At 53.7% G+C, this 27,237-nt stretch overlaps 1 protein-coding gene across 1 annotated transcript in view; it reads right to left on the bottom strand.

The window, feature by feature from the left end:
• The window catches only part of LOC140394757 (ran GTPase-activating protein 1-like), a 608,923-nt gene that overhangs the window by 258,100 nt on the left and 323,586 nt on the right, over positions 1-27,237 (bottom strand). Inside the window, exon 6 of the mRNA XM_072481973.1 lies at positions 24,304-24,417. Within this exon, the coding sequence (XP_072338074.1) occupies positions 24,304-24,417 (114 nt within the window). The remainder of the gene's footprint in view (positions 1-24,303; positions 24,418-27,237) is intronic.

Here is a 27,237-nt window from a genome sequence, read left to right as displayed (position 1 = left end):
GGCGCGGAGAAGAGAACCCCCGTGCATGCGGAAATACGCCTGGAGCGGCGCCAACCCCACTGCCGTCCACCTAGCCCTCGAAAACTCGGAGAATTCCTCTCTTTCGGGGGCTGTTGATGCCGGAGTGGTTGGCGCCGGTTTTCATGCTGGCGTGGGGACTTAGTCCCCAGAAGGGAGAATCCCAGCCATGGTATGGGAGGAGGAAAGGTAGTGTGAAGAGAACAAGATTACGTTGGAAACTTCTAGAATGTCAATTGTTATGAGCTAAGATTACAGGGCGGGGGTCTGTGATCCTGAGGCTAAGTGTTGACACCGTCAAAAACGCCGTTGTGTTTTGCGCCAGTCGTGGGGATTCTCCGGCCCGGCCCCAGGCTGAGAGAATCCCGCCCACAATGTTTCTTGTGCTCCGTCTATTAGAATTGAATGTAAAGTGGCTGCTTCCAGTCAGTGCTTCATGGCGGAGGTGACATGACTACAGCCTGCCAGGTAAGGCCTATAGTACATGATTTCAATCCAAATACCAATCCTGTCCAAAACCTCCTGTAAAACATTGCTTCTTACAGCTTGAGGAGCGTTTATACAGGTCAGTAATTGGTTAATATGAAATCAAAACCATTTTCCTCTCCGCCCAGCCTATGTCCGTTATGTATCAGTTGAGAACCAAACACAGTGCAATGCGAGACCTGCGATTATAACGTTGTGTGTCGTGAAGCAAGATCTCTCTTTGCCAAAGGGCTATGAGGTCCGTCACTAATAAACAGACAGTAATGGCATTGCATGTTCACATTGCTGGATAACTGTAATGAGCCAGGGGCAGGGGGGTTTCGGACTGACTGCATCCAGATGCACCTCAGGCTCCGATTTCGGGGTTCATTTTGTAAAGCTCCCTGGATCACTGCAATATGATGGGTAATCCCTGACACGTTGTCCTGTTGTGGATTCTTATCCCAGCCCCTTCCTTCATTCTCTGAGTTCTGAACTACTTTAGTTGTTCACAGGGCCAGGTGGAACATTCCTCATCGCCTCATATTAGATTAACCCTTTCCTGACATGCACACAACTGAATGCCACCAGTCCTTTTCTTCAAATACAGACACCCACAATGACAACAGAACACATTAGAAATGATCTCAGGATTGAAAATTCATGAAAGGTTATTTTAGGGGGTTGGTGATTTGTGACTTGCCCAAGTCCGTTAAGGCGGTCAGCACACAAACTCCCTCCTTGTTGAAATGATTGCAGCATTGGGCTGAGTGAGGCCTCTTGTTGCTGGTTGGCTGAATGCTCAGAAATCCCAACCACATGTGCTGACCACACAAGGTACATTTTGCATGGCCCTCTTAAAGGGAAGTTGCATTGATTGGAAGGGAGATGTCCCTGGCTGCCGTTACTGACAATGGCTGTGAGAAGGAGCTGAACCTATGGAGCAGGGAGAAGGGAGGAAGGCTTGTCGGGTCAGGGGTGCAGTGCTGGAGCCCCAGTGGTGGAGGTCGCGAGTGGAGAAAGGTGTTGAGTGGTGGTGAATAGATAATTCTTGCTTGCATGATTGGATGTGTTGTTTACATAAGAACATAAGAACTAGGAGCAGGAGTAGGCCATCTGGCCCCTCGAGCCTGCTCCACCATTCAATGAGATCATGGCTGATCTTTTGTGGACTCAGCTCCACTTTCCGGCCCGAACACCATAACCCTTAATCCCTTTATTCTTCAAAAAAAATCTATCTTTATCTTAAAAACATTTGAAGGAGCCTCTACTGCTTCACTGGGCAAGGAATTCCATAGATTCACAACCCTTTGGGTGAAGAAGTTCCTCCTAAGCTCAGTCCTAAATATACTTCCCCTTATTTTGAGGCTATGCCTCCTAGTTCTGCTTTCACCCGCCAGTGGAAACAACCTGCCTGCATCTATCCTATCTATTCCCTTCATAATTTTATATGTTTCAATAAGATCCCCCCTCATCCTTCTAAATTCCAATGAGTACAGTCCCAGTTGACACAACCTCTCCTCGTAATCCAACCCCCTCAACTCTGGGATTAACCTAGTGAATCTCCTCTGCACACCCTCCAGTGCCAGTACGTCCTTTCTCTGGTAAGGAGACCAAAACTGAGCACAATACAGATGTTTAATACAGATGTTGAGGAAAGGTTTTTGCTGGTGTCTTTTATTGTAATATTTTGGCTAACAGCATGCTGTGATAGACATTGCAGATGAATGGAAGGTCGCTACAATGGAGCAATGTTGCTGAAGGTGGTCCCAAGGAATCCAGAGTCTGGGTAGGCATTCTTGGGCAACCCATCCAGAGCAACGGTGCCCTAGATACCTCCCTCCTGCCTTCTTCCTCCACATGAATAATTGCCCTCCCTGCAGCATCTGCTCTATCTTCCCGTCATGTTGCTGGTCCATATTAGTTGCAGCCTCTGTCTGGACAAGTCACCAAATCCTCTGTATTACCTGTGAGAATTCAGCAACACTCTCTGCCAAATCCAGAAATTCACCCCAATGCCTTCGAAAACACTCCATGAAAACTTCCACAAATCTTTCAATCGCAGAACTTGGTCCAAATTACTTTCCCTGCAAGTTAGGTGGCATTATAGGTATTATGGTACCTGATAGGCTAAAGCACCATTGGTGGAAACTGTATGCTTTCTATTGGTTAGAATGTATGATAGCTCCGCCCTGCTAGGCGGGGTATAAGAACCCGTACCGCCCCAACAGCCTTCATTCTGTACCTGAGCTGCTGGGGGAAACATCTAGCTTATTAAAGCCTTCAGTTGGACTATAACCTCGCTTTGGTGGTCATTGATGGTGCATCAACCCTTTAGCCAGCACTGGTGGGGGTTCCCTCTTGCAGCAGACTGAATGGGCAGTGTGTGCATTCAGTGGACCTGCACAGTCTGAGTTTCAAGAACAGGCATTAAATCAGTCGTTACAATCTGATCAGTTGGGAAGCTTCCTGCGTGGGCACGCCCACACTGCCGCCCACACCAACAGCAGGATGCACCATGTGGGACACACTGAAAGCAACCGGAAGCGCTGTCAGTCCCATTCTGAAGCTACAGAGCTGAATTTCCAGCCCTAAACATTATGCAGTCATCAACTGGACATGGGAAATTAATGACCTGACCACGAAGTTGCCTTTCTCTTATATAAGCGTAACGTCCTAGATACACAGCAACATTATATTGGACACATAAAACTGCCATCACTTTGAAATATTTATTACATTGAGGCTCTGTTAAAACTAGTAAACACCCCTCCAGATAGGTGCTAAATAAGACAGCCGAGCCAATGGTGCTGGTGTTTTATTAAGCTCCAAAATAAACTTACGTGTCAGCTCTCTTCAGCAGCTGTTGAAAGGCTACTTGTGTGGGATATAAAGCAGATGCCATTCACTTAACAACTAATGGGCTCACTTGCACTTCAGCCTTTTCTCTGTTAGAATTCCACAATGGAAATAGTTAACTTTGAGTAATTACAGAGCAATAATACAATCAAGAGACTGAATGAAATCAAACAGAAGTAGCAAAACTCGGGGGAGGGGGGTTGGATTATAATTAATTGAGCCTTCATATTGGATTAGAGATTTGAAAACGCTCCCTAATATTTAAAGGGCGTGATTCTCTGGCCTCGTTACGCTCTTGCTCAAGCGAAACAAGGCCGGTGAATAGCAGGACCATTGCCCGGTCCAGGTGACGTTACGAGCGGGTGTCTGGGGTGTGGTGAGGAGGGCTCGCTGCGGCTGGGTGTGCTTGGGCAGGGTGTTCAGGGTGGGGAGGGGGGGATCAATGGGGAATTGGAGGGTCCCAAGGTGGGAGCCACCGCTGTTTGTCAGTCTGACACCCTGTCCCAATGCCTTACAGATATTGAACGTTATGGCAGGAATATTGGATGCAGAGGTTTCCCTGATGATGCTGCTAGGCTGGGCGACCAGACGGGTCAGTCAGTCAGTAAAGCAATAACAACTCACGTTTGACAGGTCCCCCGGGTGAAGCCCGGATTCCTCACCTCCGCGGCGTCCACCAGCCTCTGCGGCGTGACCGCTCTGTCCTCGGCCACACCAGTCACCCCCAGGGCCCGCTCCTCGAAGGTGGTGAGGATTCTCATGTCTGGCACCTCTCCGCTAGACTGGGCCGTCTCCCGGTGATTATGGGAGAGCTGTTCCTGAGGAGACACAGAGAGGGCATCGTTAGCCCCAAACGTGGTTCGCAGTGGTGGGAGGGCGTGGTTTTGAAGGGAGGGTTGGCGGTTTGGAAGTGGGAGGAGGGGGTGGAGGGGGGTCACATGGAGAGTTGGGGGGGTGGATGCTCACATGGGGGAGGACAGGTCCACTGAGGGGCGGGGGTGGGGGTGGGGGTGGGGGGGTGAGAGGGGGTGGGGCGTTTGTGTCTACTCACTCGTGCTGCCCGATGTAGGCCATTGACCTTCCTGCAGTCCAGTCCTCCTGCTCACACTCCCGGTGCTCACAGCTCGTCCCAGACAGCACTGGCTGCTCTGTGACTGACACTCCTGGAACAGGACATCCCTCCACAGCATCCAGCAGCCTCCCCATGTCAGCATCCCCAAATCTTGGGGCTGGCCTCCATGGCGCCATTGTTGCGAGCTGGCTGGGGTTGGCTGAGAAGTGCAGCTGAAGTGCTGCTCGACCTTGTTAGGGGGGGCTAGCGAGCGCGGTCCCGGCGAATCGGTTGGCGAGCTGTCAATTGCGGCAAGAAGCCGTGAGGTCTCATTAAGTGGACCAATTAACGTTGAATAGAGTTGCCGGCCTCGCTGGGCCGGGCACCGGGAAGCTCACGGCAATTCCCGCTCGCTACCACATTATCTATCAAGAAATCAATCGAGAATTGGTGGACGAGAGTCAGAATGGCATCACGCAGAGCTCCATAACACTGATTAATTTATTAGCATATCCTGGTCCATTCAGCGTTAGAGTAAGTGGAGGTTGAAGATTAGATGGTGAGAGTTGTTGCAGATGGGAGTGGATGGGAGCAGTCATGAGCAGCCCATGTAAGCTCTGGTTGATAATAATGTGGTTAAGGACATCTTTGAGTATTGTTGGCACACCTTTTATACATTAAGTGACAAGTTTCAGTTCACAAGAGACGTGGGTGTTCTCCGGAATCAATCAGTCTTTCTTGTATTGACTGCGAGAGTTACTGTGAAGAGTGTTGGGGGAAGAAAGTCTGAATTGTAACAATGGCATTAAAAATATCGTACAAAGTCTTACAACACCAGGTTAAAGTCCAACAGGTTTGTTTCGATGTCACTAGCTTTCGGAGCGCTGCTCCTTCCTCAGGTGAATGAAGAGGTATGTTCCAGAAACATATATATAGACAGATTCAAAGTTGCCAGACAATGCTTGGAATGCGAGCATTAGCAGGTGATTAAATCTTTACAGATCCAGAGATGGGGTAACCCCAGGTTAAAGAGGTGTGAATTGTGTCAAGCCAGGACAGTTGGTAGGATTTCGCAGGCCAGATGGTGGGGGATGAATGTAATGCGACATGAATCCCAGGTCCCGGTTGAGGCCGCACTCATGTGTGCGGAACTTGGCTATAAGTTTCTGCTCGGCGATTCTGTATTGCCGCGCGTCCTGAAGGCCGCCTTGGAGAACGCTTACCCGGAGATCAGAGGCTGAATGCCCTTGACTGCTGAAGTGTTCCCCGACTGGAAGGGAACATTCCTGCCTGGTGATTGTCGCGCGATGTCCGTTCATTCGTTGTCGCAGTGTCTGCATGGTCTCGCCAATGTACCACGCTTCGGGGCATCCTTTCCTGCAGTGTATGAGGTAGACAACGTTGGCCGAGTCGCACGAGTATGTACCGTGTACCTGGTGGGTGGTGTTCTCACGTGTAATGGTGGTATCCAAGTCGATGATCTGGCACGTCTTGCAGAGATTGCCATGGCAGGGTTATGTGGTGTCGTGGTCACTGTTCTGAAGACTGGGTAGTTTGCTACAAACAATGGTTTGTTTGAGGTTGCGCGGTTGTTTGAAGGCAAGTAGTGGGGGTGTGGGGATGACCTTGGCAAGATGTTCATCGTCATCAATGATGTGTTGAAGGCTGTGAAGAAGATGCCGTAGTTTCTCCGCTCCTGGGAAGTACTGGACGACGAAGGGTATTCTGTCGGTTGTGTCCCATGTTTGTCTTCTGAGGAGGTCGGTGCGGTTTTTCGCTGTGGCACGTTGGAACTGTCGATCGATGAGTCGAGCGCCATATCCCGTTCGTACGAGGGCATCTTTCAACGTCTGTAGATGTCTGTTACGCTCCTCCTCGTCTGAGCAGATCTTGTGTATACGGAGAGCTTGTCCATAGGGGATGGCTTCTTCAATGTGTTTAGGGTGGAAGCTGGAGAAGTGGAGCATCGTGAGGTTATCCGTGGGTTTGCGGTAAAGCGAAGTGCTGAGGTGACCGTCCTTGATGGAGACGAGTGTGTCCAAGAATGCAACTGATTTTGGAGAGTAGTCCATGGTGAGTCTGATGGTTGGATGGAACTTATTAACGTCATCGTGTAGTCGTTTCAGTGATTCTTCGCCGTGGGTCCAAAGGAAAAATATGTCATCGATGTATCTGGTGTATAACGTCGGTTGAAGGTCCTGTGCGGTGAGTAGGTCCTGTTCAAACTTGTGCATGAAGATGTTGGCGTATTGGGGTGCGAATTTGGTCCCCATGGCTGTTCCGTGCGTCTGGATGAAGAACTTGTTGTCGAAGGTGAAGACGTTGTGATCCAGAATGAAGCGGATGAGTTGCAGAATTGCGTCTGGAGATTGGCAGTTGTTGGTGTTGAGTACTGAGGCTGTTGCAGCAATGCCGTCGTCATGGGAGATGCTGGTGTAGAGTGCCGAGACGTCCATTGTGACGAGGAATGTTCCTGGTTCAACTGGTCCATGGTTGCTGAGTTTCTGTAGGAAGTCCGTCGTGTCGCGACAGAAGCTGGGCGTATCTTGTACGATGGGTTTCAAGATGCCCTCGATGTAGCCAGAGAGGTTCTCACACAGGGTCCCATTGCCTGAAACGATAGGGCGGCCTGGTGTGTTGGCCTTATGTATTTTCGGGAGGCAGTAGAGATCTCCAATGCGGGGAGTACGTGGGATGAGAGCACGTAGGATGCTCTGAAGATCTGGATCCAAGGTCTTGATCAGTCTGTTAAGTTGGCGGATGCGTTCCTTGGTCGGATCTGCAGGTAACTGTCTGTAGTGTTCTTGGTTGTTCAGTTGTCGGTATACTTCTTTGCAGTAGTCCGTTCTGTTCAGTACGACAGTGGCCCCTCCTTTGTCTGCTGGTTTGATGACGATGCTGCGGTGGTCTTGAGAGCGCGGATGGCATTGCGTTGTGCTTGGGTGACGTTCTGGCCTGTGAAATCCTACCAACTGTCCTGGCTTGATACAATTCACTCCTCTTTAACCTGGGGTTACCCCATCTCTGGATCTGTAAAGATTTAATCACCTGCTAATGCTCGCATTCCAAGCATTGTTTGGCATCTTTGAATCTGTCTATATATATGTTTCTGGAACATACCTCTTCATTCACCTGAGGAAGGAGCAGCGCTCCGAAAGCTAGTGACATCGAAACAAACCTGTTGGACTTTAACCTGGTGTTGTAAGACTTCGTACTGTGCTCACCCCAGTCCAACGCCGGCATCTCCACATCATTAAAAATATCAAAATATCTGTAAATTCCTTTCTGTGAATTCCATTCTCAGTATCCTTTGTGCTGCAGTTTACACCATCACAAGGCTGTTTCGGATCAACAGACAAATTATCCGAAATGTTAATGAGGGAAACTGTAATGACTTAGGCAAGGCCTTTGAGATTGGCCAATTAGAATATGAGTTCCCTGATCAGTGGGCCAATCAGGAAACCTCTTCTCTGTATATAACAGGGAGTGTCAGATGCTCTACACTCCCAGTGTAGATAGCGAGCGCAATGCGCTCCCAGTGTAAACAGCGAGCGGAATGCGCTCCCAGCGTAAACAGCGAGCGGAATGTGCTCCCAGTGTAGACAGCGAGCGGAATGCGCTCCCAGTGTAAACAGCGAGCGGAATGCGCTCCCAGTGTGGACAGCGAGCGCAATGCGCTCCCAGTGTAGACAGCGAGCGGAATGCGCTCCCAGTGTAGACAGCGAGCTGAGTGCACTCCCGGTGTAGACAGCGAGCGGAGTGCACTCCCGGTGTAGACAGCGAGCGGAATGCGCTCCCAGTGTCAACAGCGAGCGGAATGCGCTCCCAGTGTAAACAGCGAGCGGAATGCGCTCCCAGTGTAAACAGCGAGCGGAATGCGCTCCCAGTGTAAACAGCGAGCGGAATGCGCTCCCAGTGTGGACAGTGATTGGAATGCGCTCCCAGTGAAAACAGCGAGCGGATTGCGCTCACAGTGTAGACAGCGAGCGGAATGCACTCCCGGTGTAGACAGCAAGCTGATTGCACTCCCGGTGTAGACAGCAAGCTGAATGTACTCCCGGTGTAGACAGCAAGCTGATTGCACTCCCGGTGTAGACAGCGAGCTGAATGTACTCCCGGTGTAGACAGCAAGCTGATTGCACTCCCGGTGTAGACAGCTAGCTGAATGTACTCCCGGTGTAGACAGCAAGCTGATTGCACTCCCGGTGTAGACAGCGAGCTGAGTGCACTCCCGGTGTAGACAGCGAGCTGAATGTACTCCCGGTGTAGACAGCAAGCTGATTGCACTCCCAGTGTAGACAGCGAGCGGATTGCGCTCAGTGTAGACAGCGAGCTGAATGCACTCCCGGTGTAGACAGCAAGCTGAATGAACTCCCAGTGTAGACAGCAAGCTGAGTGCACTCCTGGTGTAGACAGCGAGCTGAATGCACTCCCAGTGTAGACAGCGAGCTGAATGCACTCCCAGTGTAGACAGCGAGCTGAGTGCACTCCCGGTGTAGACAGCGAGCTGAACGCACTCCTGGTGTAGACAGCAAGCTGAATGCACTCCCAGTGTAGACAGCGAGCTGAGTGCACTCCCGGTGTAGACAGCGAGCTGAAGGCACTCCCAGTGTAGACAGCGAGCAGAATGCACTCCCGGTGTAGACAGCGAGCGGAATGCACTCCCAGTGTAGACAGCGAGCTGTGTGCACTCCTGGTGTAGACAGCGAGTGGAATGCACTCCCGGTGTAGACAGCGAGCTGAATGCACTCCCGGTGTAGACAGCGAGCTGAGTGCACTCCCGGTGTAGACAGCGAGCTGAGTGCACTCCTGGTGTAGACAGCGAGCTGAGTGCACTCCCGGTGTAGAGAGCGAGCTGAATGCACTCCTGGTGTAGACAGCGAGCTGAGTGCACTCCCGGTGTAGACAGCGAGCTGAGTGCACTCCCGGTGTAGACAGCGAGCTGAGTGCACTCCCGGTGTAGACAGCGAGCTGAATGCACTCCCGGTGTAGACAGCGAGCTGAGTGCACTCCCGGTGTAGACAGCGGGCTGAGTGCACTCCCGGTGTAGACAGCGAGCTGAATGCACTCCCGGTGTAGACAGTGAGCTGAATGCACTCCCGGTGTAGACAGCGAGCTGCGTGCACTCCCGGTGTAGACAGCGAGCGGAATGCACTCCCGGTGTAGACAGCGAGCTGAATGTACTCCCGGTGTAGACAGCGAGCTGAGTGCACTCCCGGTGTAGACAGCGAGCTGAGTGCACTCCCGGTGTAGACAGCGAGCTGAGTGCACTCCCGGTGTAGACAGCGAGCTGAGTGCACTCCCGGTGTAGACAGCGAGCTGAATTCACTCCCGGTGTAGACAGCGAGCTGAGTGCACTCCCGGTGTAGACAGCGAGCTGAGTGCACTCCCGGTGTAAACAGCGAGCTGTGTGCTCTCCCACTGTAGACAGCGAGCTGAGTGCACTCCTGGTGTAGACAGTGAGCTGAGTGCACTCCCGGTGTAGACAGCGAGCTGAGTGCACTCCCGGTGTAGACAGCGAGCTGAATGCACTCCCGGTGTAGACAGCGAGCGGAGTGCACTCCCGGTGTAGACAGCGAGCGGAATGCACTCCCGGTGTAGCCAGCGAGCTGAGTGCACTCCCGGTGTAGACAGCGAGCTGAGTGCACTCCCGGTGTAGACAGCGAGCTGAGTGCATTCCCGGTGTAGACAGCGAGCTGAGTGCACTTCCGGTGTAGACAGCGAGCTGAGTGCACTCCCGGTGTAGACAGCGAGCTGAGTGCACTCCCGGTGTAGACAGCGAGCTGAGTGCACACCCGGTGTAGACAGCGAGCTGAGTGCACTCCCGGTGTAGACAGCGAGCTGAATGCACTCCCGGTGTAGACAGCGAGTTGAGTGCACTCCCGGTGTAGACAGCGAGCTGAATGCACTCCCAGTGTAGACAGCGAGCTGAATGCACTCCCAGTGTAGACAGCGAGCTGAATGCACTCCCAGTGTAGACAGCGAGCTGAGTGCACTCCCGGTGTAGACAGCGAGCTGAATGCACTCCCGGTGTAGACAGCGAGCTGAATGCACTCCCGGTGTAGACAGCGAGCTGAATGCACTCCCGGTGTAGACAGCAAGCTGAATGCACATGGTCGTACTGCTGTTGGTTGTGTTAATAAAAGGGATTCTGGTGAAGGGACGTCTGTCTCCGTGGACTTATTACAGAAACATTAAGAAGATTTTGTTCAAATCTCTTGCTGATGAGAAAGCCTGAAAAACCCAACCTCAAATTGCAGTCCCCATTCAGATTCATGCAGTGGAGTTTACACAACACATCTGCTGACTCTGCCCAGGAGTGTGAATGCAGAGACAGAGTAACATGGAGCGACACTGGGTCAATAATAAATATGTTTGTCATGTTTACATCCTTCTGGACTCGAAGCTCAATCATTTCAGATCAGAACCACTTCACCTGTTTTTTGGGCTGCAGTTATTGGCAATTTATTATTCCCGTTTATTCCTCCTCTCGATCTGTGTTTTGTTCCTTTGCTTGTTCCATTACCTTTTCCTTGTAACCTCATTTAATTTCCTGCCTTTGCTTTCTTTCCCCCCTACTGCCTTCCCCAGCCTCGCTGCTTACTTGAAGCCTGTTACATTGGTAAGTTTTTCTGGTTCTGATGAAAGGTTACAGAACCATAAACTTTGGATGGCCCTGGAAACTGAGTGTGGGAAGTTTTGAGATGTGATTAACCCACACCCACCCAGAGTAATGTAGGAAGCAGACGAGCCTGGTTCTGCCTACTAATTACAATGAATTACAATTCAGCCCTGAAAGTGCCACTGAGCTGCTGGGGCGAGGTTAGTGCCACCTAAATGCCAGCCTGAACTGTTTAACCCAGCCTGATAGGCTGAGTTACTCTTGCTGAGAGTTGGCAAGGACTGGATGGGCCGAATGACATCCTCCTGTGGTGTAACCATTCGATAATTCAATTCCAAAGCCCAACTCTCCTGCCGCTGTGTTTTCAGATATCCAGGAGCTGCTGCCTGGCCAGGGAGTGATGTAGGTGTGGTGATGTGCATCAATGTAAATACATGTAGGCTAGCTAGACACTAGAGGGAGCACCAGAGACATCACACACACACACTCAACCAATAGATCAGTTAGATAGGACACGACCAATGGACATCCACGATACACACAGAGGTGACACGACCTCAAGAGGGCATTACACCAACCCATATATAAAGGACACCACACACAGGATCTGCCTCTTTCCAGTGGAGACAGTCAGTGAGTACAGGCACAGGGTTGATTCAATATTACACCCACCACGTGGATTGCAGCAACTGGTTAGTCAGTCTGGGTAGCTATAGTAGGATTAGCAGTAGTGTCGAACCCGAGTAATAGAAGTGTAAATAGTGTAATAAACGTGTTGAAGTTATCTCCACGTCTGAACCTTCCTTTGTCAAGTGCAGCACAAGGAAGCCGCTTATGTTACACCGACAACATAACAAATCAGTAGGAGGTGAAAATCTGTCGCTCGATCCCACACACCCAGCCACCGACTCTGCAAACTTCACAGATTAGCCACGTGACAGGGTCTGCATGGCATGAATGGGCTGCAGCAAGGTTTGGGGCAAGAGGACAAGAGGTGCCAGCTCCCTGGAGGGCACGTTGACGGATTCTGCTGCAGAGAGCTCAAATGATTAGTGTACAAAGGCTGATGGGCAGAAACATTTATATAGGAACTTCAAAAACCATCAGACATCTCAAAATGCTTTAAAACCAATGAAGTACTTTTGAAGTATAGTTATGGTTGTAACATGGGAAATGATCGAACAAGATCTCACACACAGCATTGTGATCATCTGTTTCTCTGTGATTTTGAATAAGGGATAAATAGAGGACACTGGGTATAACTCCCCTGTTATTCTTTAAAATAGCACCGTGGGATATTTTACACACAGTGCGGAGAGCCGCTAAAGCTTCGGTTTAACATCTCATCCCAGCGTGGCACCCCAGCGTTGCTGCACTCCCCCGGCAGCACTGCACTCGCCCGGCAATGTAGCACTCCCCCGGCAGAGCTGCACTCCCCCGGCAGCACTGCACTCCCCCGGCAGCGCTGCACTCCCCCGGCAGCACTGCACTCCCCCGGCAGCACTGCACTCCCCCAGCAATGCTGCACTTCCCCGGCAGCACTGCACTCCCCCTGCAGCACTGCATTGCCCCACCCCCGGCAGCATTGCACTCCCCCAGCAGCACTGCACTCCCCCAGCAGCACTGCACTCCCCCAGCAATGCTGCACTCCCCCAGCAGCACTGCACTCCCCCAGCAATGCTGCACTCCCCCAGCAGCACTGCACTCCCCCAGCAATGCTGCACTCCCCCGGCAGCGCTGCACGCGCCCGGCAATGTAGCACTCCCCCGGCAGCGCTGCACTCCCCCAGCAATGCTGCACTCCCCCGGCAGCACTGCACTCCCCCAGCAGCACTGCACTCCCCCAGCAATGCTGCACTCCCCCGGCAGCGCTGCACGCGCCCGGCAATGTAGCACTCCCCCGGCAGCGCTGCACTCCCCCAGCGATGCTGCACTCCCCCGGCAGCGCTGCACTCCCCCAGCAGCGCTGCACTCCCCCAGCAGCACTACACTCCCCCAGCGATGTTGCACTCCCCCGGCAGCACTGCACTCGCCCGGCAATGTAGCACTCCCCCGGCAGAGCTGCACTCCCCCGGCAGCACTGCACTCCCCCGGCAGCGCTGCACTCCCCCGGCAGCACTGCACTCCCCCGGCAGCACTGCACTCCCCCAGCAATGCTGCACTTCCCCGGCAGCACTGCACTCCCCCGGCAGCGCTGCACTCCCCCGGCAGCACTGCACTCCCCCGGCAGCACTGCACTCCCCCAGCAATGCTGCACTTCCCCGGCAGCACTACACACCCCCTGCAGCACTGCATTGCCCCACCCCCGGCAGCACTGCACTCCCCCAGCAGCACTGCACTCCCCCAGCAGCACTGCACTCCCCCAGCAATGCTGCACTCCCCCAGCAGCACTGCACTCCCCCAGCAATGCTGCACTCCCCCAGCAGCACTGCACTCCCCCAGCAATGCTGCACTCCCCCGGCAGCGCTGCACGCGCCCGGCAATGTAGCACTCCCCCGGCAGCGCTGCACTCCCCCAGCAATGCTGCACTCCCCCGGCAGCACTGCACTCCCCCAGCAGCACTGCACTCCCCCAGCAATGCTGCACTCCCCCGGCAGCGCTGCACGCGCCCGGCAATGTAGCACTCCCCCGGCAGCGCTGCACTCCCCCAGCGATGCTGCACTCCCCCGGCAGCGCTGCACTCCCCCAGCAGCGCTGCACTCCCCCAGCAGCACTACACTCCCCCAGCGATGTTGCACTCCCCCAGCAGCACTGCACTCCCCCCGGCAGCGCCGCACTCCCCCAGCAGCACTGCACTCCCTTGGCAGCGCTGCACTCCCCCAGCAGAGCTACACTCCCCCAGCAGCGCTGCACTCCCCCAGCAGAGCTACACTCCCCCGGCAGCACTGCACTCCCCCCGGCAGCGCCGCACTCCCCCAGCAGAGCTACACTCCCCCAGCAGCGCTGCACTCCCCCAGCAGAGCTACACTTCCCCGGCAGCGCTGCACTCCCCCAGCAGAGCTACACTCCCCCAGCAGCGCTGCACTTCCCCAGCAGAGCTACACTCCCCCATCAGAGCTACACTCCCCCGGCAGCGCTACACTCCCCCAGCAGAGCTACACTCCCCCGGCAGCGCTGCGCTCCCCCAGCAGCACTGCACTCCCCCGGCAGCGCTACACTCCCCCAGCAGCACTGCACTCCCCGGCATCGCTGCACTCCTCCAGCAGAGCTACACTCCCCCAGCAGCGCTGCACTCCCCCAGCAGAGCTACACTCCCCCGGCAGCGTTGCACTCCCCCAGCAGAGCTACACTCCCCCAGCAGCGTTGCACTCCCCCAGAACAGCTACACTCCCCCGGCAGCGCTACACTCCCCCAGCAATGTAACACTCCCCCAGCAGCACTGCACTCCCCCAGCATCGCTACACTCCCCTGGTAGTGCTACACTCCCCTGGCAATGTAGCACTCCCCCAGCAGCACTGCACTCCCCCAGCAGCGCTGCACTCGCCCAGCAGCGCTGCACTCGCCCAGCAGCGCTGCACTCCCCCGGCAATGTAGCACTCCCCCAGCAGCGCTGCACTCCCCCAACAGTGTAGCACTCCCCCAACACTGCAGCACTCCCCCAGCAGCGCTTCCCCCCAGCAGCGCTGCACTCCACCTGCAGCGTTTCCCCCCCCAGCAGGGCTGCACTCCCTCAGCAGCGTTCCCCCCCCAGCAGCGATGCACTCCGCCAGCAGCGTTCCCCCCCAGCAGCGCTGGACTCCCCCAGCAGCGTTCCCCCCCCCCCAGCAGCGCTGGACTCCCCCAGCAGCATTCCCCCCCAGCAGTGCTGCACTCCCCCAGCAGCGCTGCACTCCCCCGGCAGCGCTGCACTCCCCCGGCAGCACTGCACTCCCCCGGCAGCACTGCACTCCCCCAGCAATGCTGCACTCCCCTGGCAGCACTGCACTCCCCCGGCAGCACTGCACTCCCCCAGCAATGCTGCACTCCCCCGGCAGCGCTGCACTCCCCCGGCAGCGCTGCACACCCCCGGCAGCGCTGCACTCCCCCGGCAGCACTGCACTCCCCCGGCAGCACTGTACTCCCCCAGCAGCACTGCACTCCCCCTGCAGCACTGCACTGCCCCACCCCCGGCAGCACTGCACTCCCCCAGCAGCACTGCACTCCCCCAGCAGCACTGTACTGCCCCACCCCCGGCACCGCTGCACTCCCCCAGCAGTGCTGCACTCCCCCAGCAGCACTACACTCCCCCAGCGATGTTGCACTCCCCCAGCAGCACTGCACTCCCCCCCGGCAGCGCCGCACTCCCCCAGCAGAGCTACACTCCCCCAGCAGCGCTGCACTCCCCCAGCAGAGCTACACTCCCCCGGCAGCGTTGCACTCCCCCAGCAGAGCTACACTCCCCCGGCAGCGCTGCACTCCCCCAGCAGAGCTACACTCCCCCAGCAGCGCTGCACTTCCCCAGCAGAGCTACACTCCCCCATCAGAGCTACACTCCCCCGGCAGCGCTACACTCCCCCAGCAGAGCTACACTCCCCCGGCAGCACTGCACTCCCCCGGCATCGCTGCACTCCTCCAGCAGAGCTACACTCCCCCAGCAGCGCTGCACTCCCCCAGCAGAGCTACACTCCCCCGGCAGCGTTGCACTCCCCCAGCAGAGCTACACTCCCCCGGCAGCGTTGCACTCCCCCAGAACAGCTACACTCCCCCGGCAGCGCTACACTCCCCCAGCAATGTAACACTCCCCCAGCAGCACTGCACTCCCCCAGCATCGCTACACTCCCCCGGTAGTGCTACACTCCCCTGGCAATGTAGCACTCCACCAGCAGCACTGCACTCCCCCAGCAGCGCTGCACTCGCCCAGCAGCGCTGCACTCCCCCGGCAATGTAGCACTCCCCCAGCAGCGCTGCACTCCCCCAACAGTGTAGCACTCCGCCAACACTGCAGCACTCACCCAGCAGCGCTTCCCCCCCAGCAGCGCTGCACTCCCCCAGCAGCGTTTCCCCCCCCAGCAGGGCTGCACTCCCTCAGCAGCGTTTCCCCCCCCAGCAGCACTGCACTCCCTCAGCAGCGTTCCCCCCCCAGCAGCGCTGCACTCCGCCAGCAGCGTTCCCCCCCAGCAGCGCTGGACTCCCCCAGCAGCGTTCCCCCCCCCAGCAGCGCTGGACTCCCCCAGCAGCATTCCCCCCCAGCAGTGCTGCACTCCCCCAGCAGCGCTGCACTCCCCCAGCAGTGCTGCACTCCCCCAGCAGTGGTGCACTCCCCCAGCAGCGCTGCATTCCCCCAGCAGCGCTGCACTCCCCCAGCTGCGCAGCACTCCCCCAGCACCGCTGCACTCCCCCAGCAGTGTTCCCCCCCCAGCAGCGTGCACTCCCCCAGCAGCGTTCCCCCCCCAGCTGCGCAGCACTCCCCCAGCACCGCTGCACTCCCCCAGCAGTGTTCCCCCCCCAGCAGCGCTGCACTCCTCCAGCAGCATTCCCCCCCAGCAGTGCTGCACTCCCCCAGCAGCGGTGCACTCCCCCAGCAGCGTTCCCCCCCAGCAGTGCTGAACTCTCCCAGCAGCGGTGCACTCCCCCAGCAGCATTCCCCCACCCCAGCAGTGTGCATTCCCCCAGCAGTGTTCCCCCCCCAGCAGCGCTGCACTCCCCCAGCAGTGTTCCCTCCCAGCAGTGGTGCACTCCCCCAGCAGTGCTGCACTCCCCCAGCAGTGTAGCACTCCCCCAGCAGCGCAGCACTCCCCCAAACAGTGCTCCACTCCCCCAAACAGTGCTCCACTCCCCCAACAGTGCTGCACTCCCCCGGCAGTGCTGCACTCCCGCAGTACTGTCTGGGAGCATCAGCAGTGATTTCTGTGCTCCAGTCCTGGAGTGGGACACAAACACACTTCGTTCTGACTCAAGAGGTGAGAACGCTGCCAGCTGAGACGTGGCTGATGCATACAAATGTTTGCTGCATTGGCATGACCTCCACAAAGCCTGCTGTCACTGCCAAGGAACATGGAAGTGTCCAGCCCCAGCTTGGCACAGGAGGCTTCATGCAGAGCTTAGAGTCCATCCTTTCCAGGGTGGAGGTGGTGGCCAACTTCATGAGAACACTTCAGGATCAACAATGATGCAGCAACTAACGGCTAATATTTCAGATTCCACGGTTAAAAGCCGTCTAAGTGCTGCAGTGGAAACTCAAACTGAGACAATAAAATTTCAACTTACTGCCACACAGACATTCTGCCTATCAGTACCACTGCTCAAAGGGGCTTTCAGGATCTCAGAACAGTCAGGTGTGGGACAGAGGTGGGTTCAATATTTGTGGGAATATGACAGAGGAGTGCATCAATAATTGCAGGGAGTCCCACTCTGTGTGAAGAAATTGCTAACCATTGCTTTAAGGCTTAAAGCAGAATAGAATGTTTGCCAAGCTTGACATGGATCATTATTTATGAAGCTTGGCTCATAGCAGCCACATGGTAACATGGAACTAGTATGTTGTTAATTATTATTCTGGGATCGCGTTCTGAAAGCTGGACTTACTACAAGTAATTATACAGCTACAAAATGAATTGGAGAAGTTGCAATGCGTTTTCACAACTATTTAATACAGGACAAACAGCTTGCTGCCTTCTAATTAGGCTTTACTGTGTTAATGTGTGCACAGTATGCCTTCAAGTACTGGATGTAACAGCAAACTGCTTGGATATTCTTGTAATTACGTCATTCTCTCCAGCAGATGTTTCCCCCAGCAGTTCAGGTACAGAATCATAGAATTTACAGTGCAGAAGGAGGCCATTCGGCCCATCGAGTCTGCACCGGCTCTTGGAAAGAGCACCCTACCCAAGGTCAACACCTCCACCCTATCCCCATAACCCAGTAACCCTACCCAACACTAAGGGCCATTTTGGACACTAAGGGCAATTTATCATGGCCAATCCACCTAACCTGCACATCTTTGGACTGTGGGAGGAAACCGGAGCACCCGGAGGAAACCCACGCACACACGGAGGATGTGCAGACTCCGCACAGACAGTGACCCAAGCCGGAATCGAACCTGGAACCCTGGAGCTGTGAAGCAATTGTGCTATCCACAATGCTACCGTGCTGCCCACTGCTGGGCTGCTGGTTGCTGGGCTGCTGGGGTGGCATGGTCTCTTATACCCCACCTAGCAGGGCGGAGCTACCATACAGCTTGACCAATAGGAAACATACAATATCTACCAATGGTGTTCCAGCATTACCAGCTACCATAATACCTCTACACAGACTACCACAACTATAAACTCTAAAATGAGTTTAAGGTGTTTTCTTCAATGCACTGATGTTTGAACTCACGTGGAAACAGTATGTTAAAGAGTACCTGTTATTTTTAACATGGCTGTCTAACCCATGTTACCTGTGAACACAAGTCAATCATATTTTCAGTATGATGAGATTCTAAAATGTCTGGGCGCTTATGCCGTTTGAGATCCAGACTTACCTTATTAGATTATTTTTAGTTTCCCAGATGATGGCTTTCATAGGATCATAGAATTTACAGTCCCCGACTTGCAGTACCATTCGGCCCATCGAGCCTGCACCAGCCCTTGGAAAGAGCACGCTACTTAAGCCCACACCTCCACCCTATTCCCGTAACCCAGTAACCCCACTTAACCTTTTGGAAACTAAGGGGCAATTTAGTGTAGCCAATCCACCTAACCTACACATCTTTGGACTGTGGGAGGAAACCGGAGCACCCGGAGGAAACCCACGCACACACGGGGAGGACGTGCAGACTCCACACATACAGTCACCCGAGGCCGGAATTGAACCCGGGACCCTGGTGTTGTGAGGCAGCAGTGCTAACCACTGTGCCGCGCTCATTGTTGTGGGACAACCAGGTACAGGGGAAGAATGTGAGGCTATCACAGTGCCAGATTGCATTGTTGGTTTAACTCTCAGACAATTGTGGCTGACAATCCCATTCCTAGACATGACACTCCAGTGTAATAGTGAGGGAGTGCTATATTGTCAGTAGTACAATATTCCTGCTGAGATGTCCAATCAGGTCCTATCTGCTCATTCATTCATTTCTTTTATTCAATAGGGATTTGAGTGTTGGTGGTTAGGCCTCCATTCATTACCAATCCTAATTCCTTGGGAAGGTGGGGGTGAGCTGCCTTCTGGAACTGCTGCAGTCCAGGTGGTGTAGGTACACCCACAGTGCTGTTAGGGAGGGAGATTTTGACCCACTAACAAAATGCATCAGTTCACAGTTCGCAGCATTAAATTTCATCTTCTACCTGTCCACCCATTCCACCAGCCCTGTCCATGTCCTCTTGAAGTCACTCTCCTCCTCACAGTTCACAGTACTTCCAAGTTTTGTATCATCTGCAAATTTTGAAATTGTCCCCTGTAAACCCTCGTCTAAATCATTAATTGAGATGTAGCAAAGAAGTGGGCCTGAAACCAACCCGAGGGGAACGCCACTGCACACCTTCCTCCAGTCTGAGAAGCAGCTACTCACCATAACTCCGTTCGCTGCCACTCAGAATTTTGTACTCACCCTGCTCTCATCCCTTTTATTCCATGGGCTCCAACTTTACTGACAAGCCAGTTACGTTGTACTTTATAAACTGGCTTCTGAAAGGCCAAGTATACCACATCAGCAGCATTGCGCTCATCAACCCTCTCTGCTACCTCACCAAAAACCTCAATCAACTTGGTTCGACGTGATTTGCCTTAAATGGATCTGCGCTGACTTTCATAACGTAGGAATAAAGGGCTATTGAGAAGCGGCGGGTAAATAGTGTTCATGCATGATTCAAGGTTTAATATAGACACGGGGAGTCGGTACCGAGTAAAATAAAGAACTTTGATTTATTTACAATAATGGGATATAAACTAGCCAGTAGCTCCGTACCGGCTCTCTCTCTGGATGGTGCCATATTGGCCGACTTTTTATGCAATGCTGAATGGAGTTCTCCCGCCTCTCAGCAGTGATGCTCGTACTCTGTGAGAACCATGGGCACCCGTGCGGGCTATTGCAGTGCTGATCTAATCAAATGGCAGAATGGGGCTAAATGACCTCCTCCTGTTGCTATTTTGCATGAAAATGTTTACAAGGAGTACAGTAGTAAATGTGATTTGCTGTCTGTGGGTTGAGCCCAGGCAGCACCATCTGTCCTTAATTTGTGAATGTGCAGCACAGCATTGAGATTCTAGCAGCGCAGTGACCCAACCCTAGAGGCACTGAGGTTTAAACAGTTATTCTGCGTGAGATACAACCAGTGAATCCTACATCGTTACCTCTGCCACTGTTACCACCGATGTCAACAAATGTCAGATTCAAAATAGGGAATTGGCAATCGTGGTTAAGTGAGCACTTCACTCAATCCAAGTGGATGTTCGGAGGTGGGCGCATTAATGTTCTCGGTTTTCTTTGTAAGGGTGGCTTGGATGTGTAGTGTTCGACAAAGAACATCAAGCTATGTTAATTAACAAAGCTGATTTATTAACACTATTTTAAACAAGATTCAAACATATTCTGAAGTACAAAGGTTGCTAAACTAAACTTTGCTATAACTATGTCTACAGAAGTCTCCAAAACCACCCACGGGATTTTTGGTGGCGGTGGACACGGCCTGCCATTGGCTGGTGGCGAGAACAACACCGTTGGCCAATGGCGGTCTACTTCCGCTGCCGGAAACTCCGTCATGGGGAAGGTGGGGTGTAAAATCCCGGCTTTAGGGTCTTGGGCAAGGCTGCCAATGGTGGAGAAATTAAAATCGGGGATGATCAAGACACAAGAGGAGCACAGATATGTCGGAGACCAAAGAGAAAATGCTGGAAAATCACAGCAGGTCTGTTGGGGGAGAAAAGAGCTTTGACAAAGGGTCACCTGGACTCGAAACGTTGGCTCTTTTCTCCCCCTACAGATGCTGCCAGACCTGCTGAGATTTTCCAGCATTTTCTCTTTGGTTTCAGATTCCAGCATCCGCAGTCATTTGCTTTTATTAGATATGTGGGAGAGTTGTGGGAGGTTACAGGTGGGGCAGGGTGAAGCCGGCCAGCAGGCTGGCAGGAGGTGGTGGGTTAGTGGAAGCTGGTGACTGGCAAGGAGGGTGAGTCTAAAGGTGACAGAGGCATCAATGATGGTTTTAGTGGCGAGGTGCTGAGTTAGTAATGTAGACGGTAATGTTTCAAAAGTGGACTTGCTGATGGACAGGAGATGGAGTTTAAAACAAATCTTGTGATCCAGCAGGGCACTGAGATGGTGCAGGGTTACGCTGGGGGCGATTCTCCCCCAAAATGACTAAAGCCGACATTCTCCGTACTCCACCAGGATGATCGGGAATCACAATCGGGCGGAGAATGGAGAGTCGGCAGGAAAACGGGATTGGTGCTGGGCAGCAGATCCGGCCCCAGTTTCCGCTCCAGCGCTGCCGCCCGAAGCAGACCACCCGCCCCGCGCTGCCAGGAACACGCAAAGTGCTGATTTGGAGGCATTGGCATACAATTAACCAGCATTCCGCCTGACTCTCCCGCCCCCTGTGCGTTACTCCGACCCCCACAGCGGGAAATACACCGGCGGGCTTTGGTGTGTGTGTGGCCAAGCGGTGGTGCGGTAGACCCTGGGGGAAGGGGGAGTCAAGGGGGTCAGACCACAGGTAATGTGCCCCTCTGTCACTGCCAGGTTTCAGGGTGGGACAGGTTCCCCCAAGCGTTCTGGGGGTTGGGTGGCCTTGGGTTGTGGGTGAGGGGTTGACCCCGGGATGGAGGTCCTGTGCCTGGTCTGCCCCTTCAGCCCTGGGCCTCCCTTGGCATTGGTGATCTCAGGCACCCCTTTACTGAACCGCATCAGCCTGGGCAGATTTTTAACCTCTGAAGTGGCCTCTCGGCCTGTAGCGCTCTGCCTGGCAGCCCTTTCCTAACTCCTGCTCTGCTCCCTCAGACAACAGCTGTTACATTTATCAGAGTCTTCCTCGAAAGCCCACAACACTCGAAAAGGCTTCAAATCCCATGACACCCTTTGCAATGCAGCACTGGAGCGGAAACTGGGGCCGGATCTGCTGCCCAGCACAATCCGGTTTTCCTGCCGACTCTCCTTTCTCCTCCGCCTGATTGCGATTCCCGATCATCCATTCAATTTCACACAGCAGAACCTTTCACCAGCCTCTGGTTGACAGCGTAATGGCTGAAACACAGCTGCTGAGGGGGTTTGTTTATTTATCTTTCCTTTCACCCTTGAATACATCTCAATTACCCTGCTTTCACTCGAACCACAATGTTTATTCACCATTCCAAGGATCTTCAGGTTGCCCAGGAAGGAGCAGTCAGGACACCGGACCCTCAACCCAGGAGCGGGGAGTGGGGGGGGGGGGGCGTCACGGTCAAACCCTCACCCCTCACCCACAGCCCGAGACCACCCAACCTCTCAGGGCCCTTGTGGGACTCCCCTCTTCAGCCTGTTAGTGGAAGAATGGCACATTAGCGATGGGCTGACCCTCTTGATCCCACTCGGGGTGCCAGGGGGCAGGGACTGAGTGGACTTGAAATGGGGGCTGTGGAAGGGGGCTGGAGGGGTCGGCTGAGGGGGTTGGGTCACTCTAATGCGTGCATGATGTGGGGGAGATGACCTGTTATTTTCATTGGACGCTCAAAATAGCGGCCTGATACTGGAATTTAAATGGAATCTGCCGTGGTCTCCACTATGAATAAATTTGCATGGCGGAGGACTGTGACTCATATCTGGGCACCTCTTCTAGAGCCAGTCCTGAGTCTCCGCTGGTGGGAGCACGTGGACTCTGGAGTGGGGAAACCCGCCCTCGGTATCATTCCAGGCGGGAAAACCAGTGAGAGTCACGCCGGCTGTTCTGGCGCACTCCCCGTGGTGATCCACACTCAGGGATGGATTCTCTGCCGCCTGCTGTCGGTAGCGGGGTTCCCGATCCATCGGACAATCGAGCATCAAGCTCCAGTCCCTCGCTGGCAGCGGCAGCGAACCACATGCCATTTGAACCCATTTGTAGCTGATTAATGGGCAGGAAGCCCTTGGCCGGATTCCCACGGGTGTGGATTGGGTGCAAGTATTTTCAAGCTTGGCCCTAACGCGGTGGACCCTGCGGTGGCACAAGGGGCTATGTATTTAGCATTGGTGCCCCCAAAATCTATCGATGGCCCCCCCTTCCATCGCACAATGCAAATTCAGCCCACCCCACTCCCCAGCCCCTCAGCCCCCTCCCTTCAGACCCCTCCATCAGACCCCTCCACCAGACACCCCACAGAAACTCCCCCACCTAGCTATGATTAACAGGGCCTCACCACATCAAAATAAGTGCTTTCTGCTGAGAAAAAGAGGAAGTGAAAGCACTTGTCTACTGGGTGTTAATAAACATTGTGGTTAGTTTCAGAACAGGGTACTTGAGATGCATACAAGCGTGAAAGGAAATCAAATTAAACAATCCTGAAACCTGTCTGTTTGGAAGCTATTACCCTGTCAGTTACTGCCTACTAAAAGCTATTTCTCTTTGAAAGTGAATACAAGCCTCACAGATCAATGGTTCTGGAGGGGTTTAAAGCTTTGTGGTGTGTTTTGGCTTTCTGTGAAGTAACAGCTGCCCCGGCCCTTTGAGCTCTCCCCCAACTTCAGGTCTCCCTTTAAGCCACTCCCCCTTCATCCCCTCCCCTCAATTCCTTCCCCCTTTCATGGCCATGACTCCTCTCAAACTCTGCTCCTTGGCAGTGCCCTTGACACCTGGCACAGCCCCTGACACCCTGGCAGTGACAACATGGCACCCTGGCAATGCTAACATGGTATATTGGCACTGCCAGGCTCTCTCCCGGACCACTGGAGGGCTCCAATGGCTCTTATGCCGCCCCCCCGCCCTGGCGTGGCCATCATATCTGGTTTAGAAACCAGCCCTGTTTCGTGCTGGTCTCACGCTGTGCCAGTGGGGGCAGTGAATCCTCGAAGCCGGGAGACTCTGGTCTCAAACGGGCTGAGCCTAGTTCAATGAGTTTAGCCACTTATTTAAATATGCAAGTCTGGTTCACGATCTTGCTGAAAGCCGCGGGCCGGGAGCATTGCGCTCTGTTCGGTGCCCAGCATGACCCCCTTTCCGGAGTTCTCCCGCAATTCCTGAGGAACTGTGGGGGGTGCACAGGGCGTATCCGGGGCATTAGAATCACGCCTGTTGGCTTCAAATTAAGTTGGATTAACTTCATCTCTTTTCAATCAAAAAGTGGACTTCTCTCCTCTTCATACACCTATCTTTGAAATGTGCACATGGAGCACAGGCCAGGTGAGGTGGACAGGGGTTATCGTGGTAAATTCATGTACTTACTGTCAGCTTGTGTAAGCCGCTCTGCAGGGACTTTGCAATGGCACAGGCTCCTTTGGACCGAACCAAACAATCTCCAAAGTTCACCACCTCCAGCTTCTGCAGAGTTTTCAGTGCCTGAAATAGGGAGAAGAGAACAAAACAATTCAGCTAAACTCTCGAGTCCAGCTTGTACGGAATGAACTCTGCTTCCCAGGATTACTTTGGGTTTGCTCTGACTCCGTCTCCAAGGAACAGGAGCTTGTAGCAAATACAAAAAATAGATCCAACACAACTGCTCGATCTGTTATTTCCGAAATGTTTGCCTGGCCCCGCCAACAACAAAATAAGTACTTGGAATCAAAGTGGGATATTTGACCCCCCCCCCCCCCCCCCCCCCACATGGAGTGTTTGGTGGTGGGGCCATTTAATCAGGCAGGAGAGGGGTGGGTGGGGATACTGTCTCCACCGCATGGACAGTCACCCCACCCCCCACCACAAACTGATGCCCTTAGGTGGACAGTTAATACCCACTGAACAGTTAATACCCACTGAACAGTTAATACCCACTGAACAGTTAATACCCACTGAACAGTTAACACCCACTGAAACCACTGTCACTACTGTTTACCCAGCGGAAGTGCATGCGGGGGGCTGACAGACAGGAATGGATAAGTAAACCTATGCAGTAATCTCCCGGAGGATCCCTTGTTTAAAGGTACTCAGTGCTTGGTAGTGGAACCCAGGATTGGGATGGAGAGTGTCATGATATGCAAACATGCAGCGAATGAACACATAGAATAGGACACGACCAATGAGCAGTCAGGACACTCAGGGGTGGTATCTCACTATAAAACGGACGAGGCATTCACACCCCACCTCTTTCCACAGACCAACATCTACAGAGTGAGACAGGGTGTATCCTCAGCATCACACCCCAGCACGTGGCTTAGAGCAAGTCTGGTTCAGTTAGACTGAGTTACTATATTTAGATTAGCAGAGAGTCGAACTCATTGAGAACTGTGCTAATAGTTCACTAAAACACATTGAACTCACTTCAAAGCATCTTTTACTCAAAACTGCATCAAGTGGCAGCTTGTGTTATTCCAAATTACATGACACAACATGATACCAGGAGTCTGTTCAATCTAGTTAGTTCAACTCAGCAAGATCCGTGACGACCAGCGAATGTATCCCGGCACAATGGAAAAGATTCCGGCTCCTCACCAGCTCGGGGCCTCCGCCAATCTCAGTGCCAACGGGCGGACATTCAAGCAGAAATCTCAGCTTTACGTCGATGCATCAGACCTCAATGGTGCGTCTGATGCACGAAAGATAGCTCTTCTCCTCACCACAGCGGGTGATCAGGCCTTGGAAATATTCAACTCCTTTCACTTCGCCGAAGACCAGGACAAGACAACGTTTCAGACCATCCTGGACAAGTTTGACAGCCACTGTGAGGTGGACACCAACGAAATATTCGAGCGCTACATATTCAAGCAGCAATTGCAAGGTAAAGACGAATCCTTCAACTCATATTTAGCTACCTTAGACTGCTAGCGCAAACCTGCACCTTCGGTGATATTACTGACGCCATGATCAGAGACCAAATCGTTTTTGGAGTTCACTCTGATCCTCTGAGAGAGCAGTTACTGAAGATCAAGCATATGACCCTGCCAGTCGCGATTGAAACATGCACAGTGCATGAGCACGCTGAAAATCGCTATTCCCAGTACAAAACAGCAGAAAATGATAGACTAGTCTCCCACGAGGTGGAGAGCGTGCAGGCCATCTCCCGGATGCAGCGCCTCAACATTGACGAAAGCGGCCATTTCGCGCGCTCTTCCCGGGGCCCGACGCATACGCGATGTGAACGGAATAATGAAGTGGCCGAAACCTGCACTGCGCAGGTGCAGACGTCTGAGAACCGCACTGCGCATGTGCAACGACGCACGGAGCGACAGGACGCCGACGTCATGACGTGTTCGAACTGTGGCACCGTCCATTTAAAGAAACACTGCCCTGCAAGAGGCAGACGCTGTTTAAACTGCGGGAAGCCAGGCCACTATGCAGCCCTGTGCAGATCTGCACCGCCAGTCAGGATCCAGCGCTCCCAATTCCGATGACGGCGCATCCGGAGTGTGCAACAACGCCTACAGGATTCTGATCCCGGCAGGGCAACGGATCCAGATGATGAATGCCTGGATAACGCCTACAGTGTGGGCATTATTACAACGTGTGAATATGCCACACCAGACACATTGCAAGTCCAATCAATCCTAGCTGTAGATTCCGAGGACGAATGGCGAGCAGTGATGAAGGTCAATCACTGCTCCATCCAGTTCAAGCTGGACACAGGTGCCTCTGCCAACCTCCTCTCATAGGCAGACTTCAGACGCATGAAGAAGCCCCCACGGTCCTTCCAGCTGGATGAAGAACTTGTTGTCGAAGGTGAAGACGTTGTGATCCAGAATGAAGCGGATGAGTTGCAGAATTGCGTCTGGAGATTGGCAGTTGTCGGTGTTGAGTACTGAGGCTGTTGCAGCAATGCCGTCGTCATGGGGGATGCTGGTGTAGAGTGCCGAGACGTCCATTGTGACGAGGAATGTTCCTGGTTCAACTGGTCCATGGGTGCTGAGTTTCTGTAGGAAGTCCGTCGTGTCGCGACAGAAGCTGGGCGTACCTTGTACGATGGGTTTCAAGATGCCCTCGAATCTTTTCCACTCAGCTCTTGACTTCATCAGAGCCTTGGTTCAAACATGGACAAAAGAGCTGAATGCCAGAGGTGAGGTGAGAGAGACTGCCCCTGACATCAAGGCAGCATTTGATTGAGTTTGGCATCTAGGAGCCCGAGCTAAACTGGAGTCAATGGGAATCAGGGGGAAACTCTCCGCTGGTTGGAGTCATACCCGGCACAAAGGAAGATGGTTGTGGTGGTTGGATGTCAATCATCTCAGC

This window comes from Scyliorhinus torazame, chromosome 18, assembly GCF_047496885.1.
Source record: "Scyliorhinus torazame isolate Kashiwa2021f chromosome 18, sScyTor2.1, whole genome shotgun sequence".
NCBI lineage: Eukaryota > Metazoa > Chordata > Chondrichthyes > Carcharhiniformes > Scyliorhinidae > Scyliorhinus > Scyliorhinus torazame.
The sequence above is the reverse complement of the archived record's forward strand: the minus strand, read 5'-3'. Positions and strand labels throughout refer to the sequence as shown.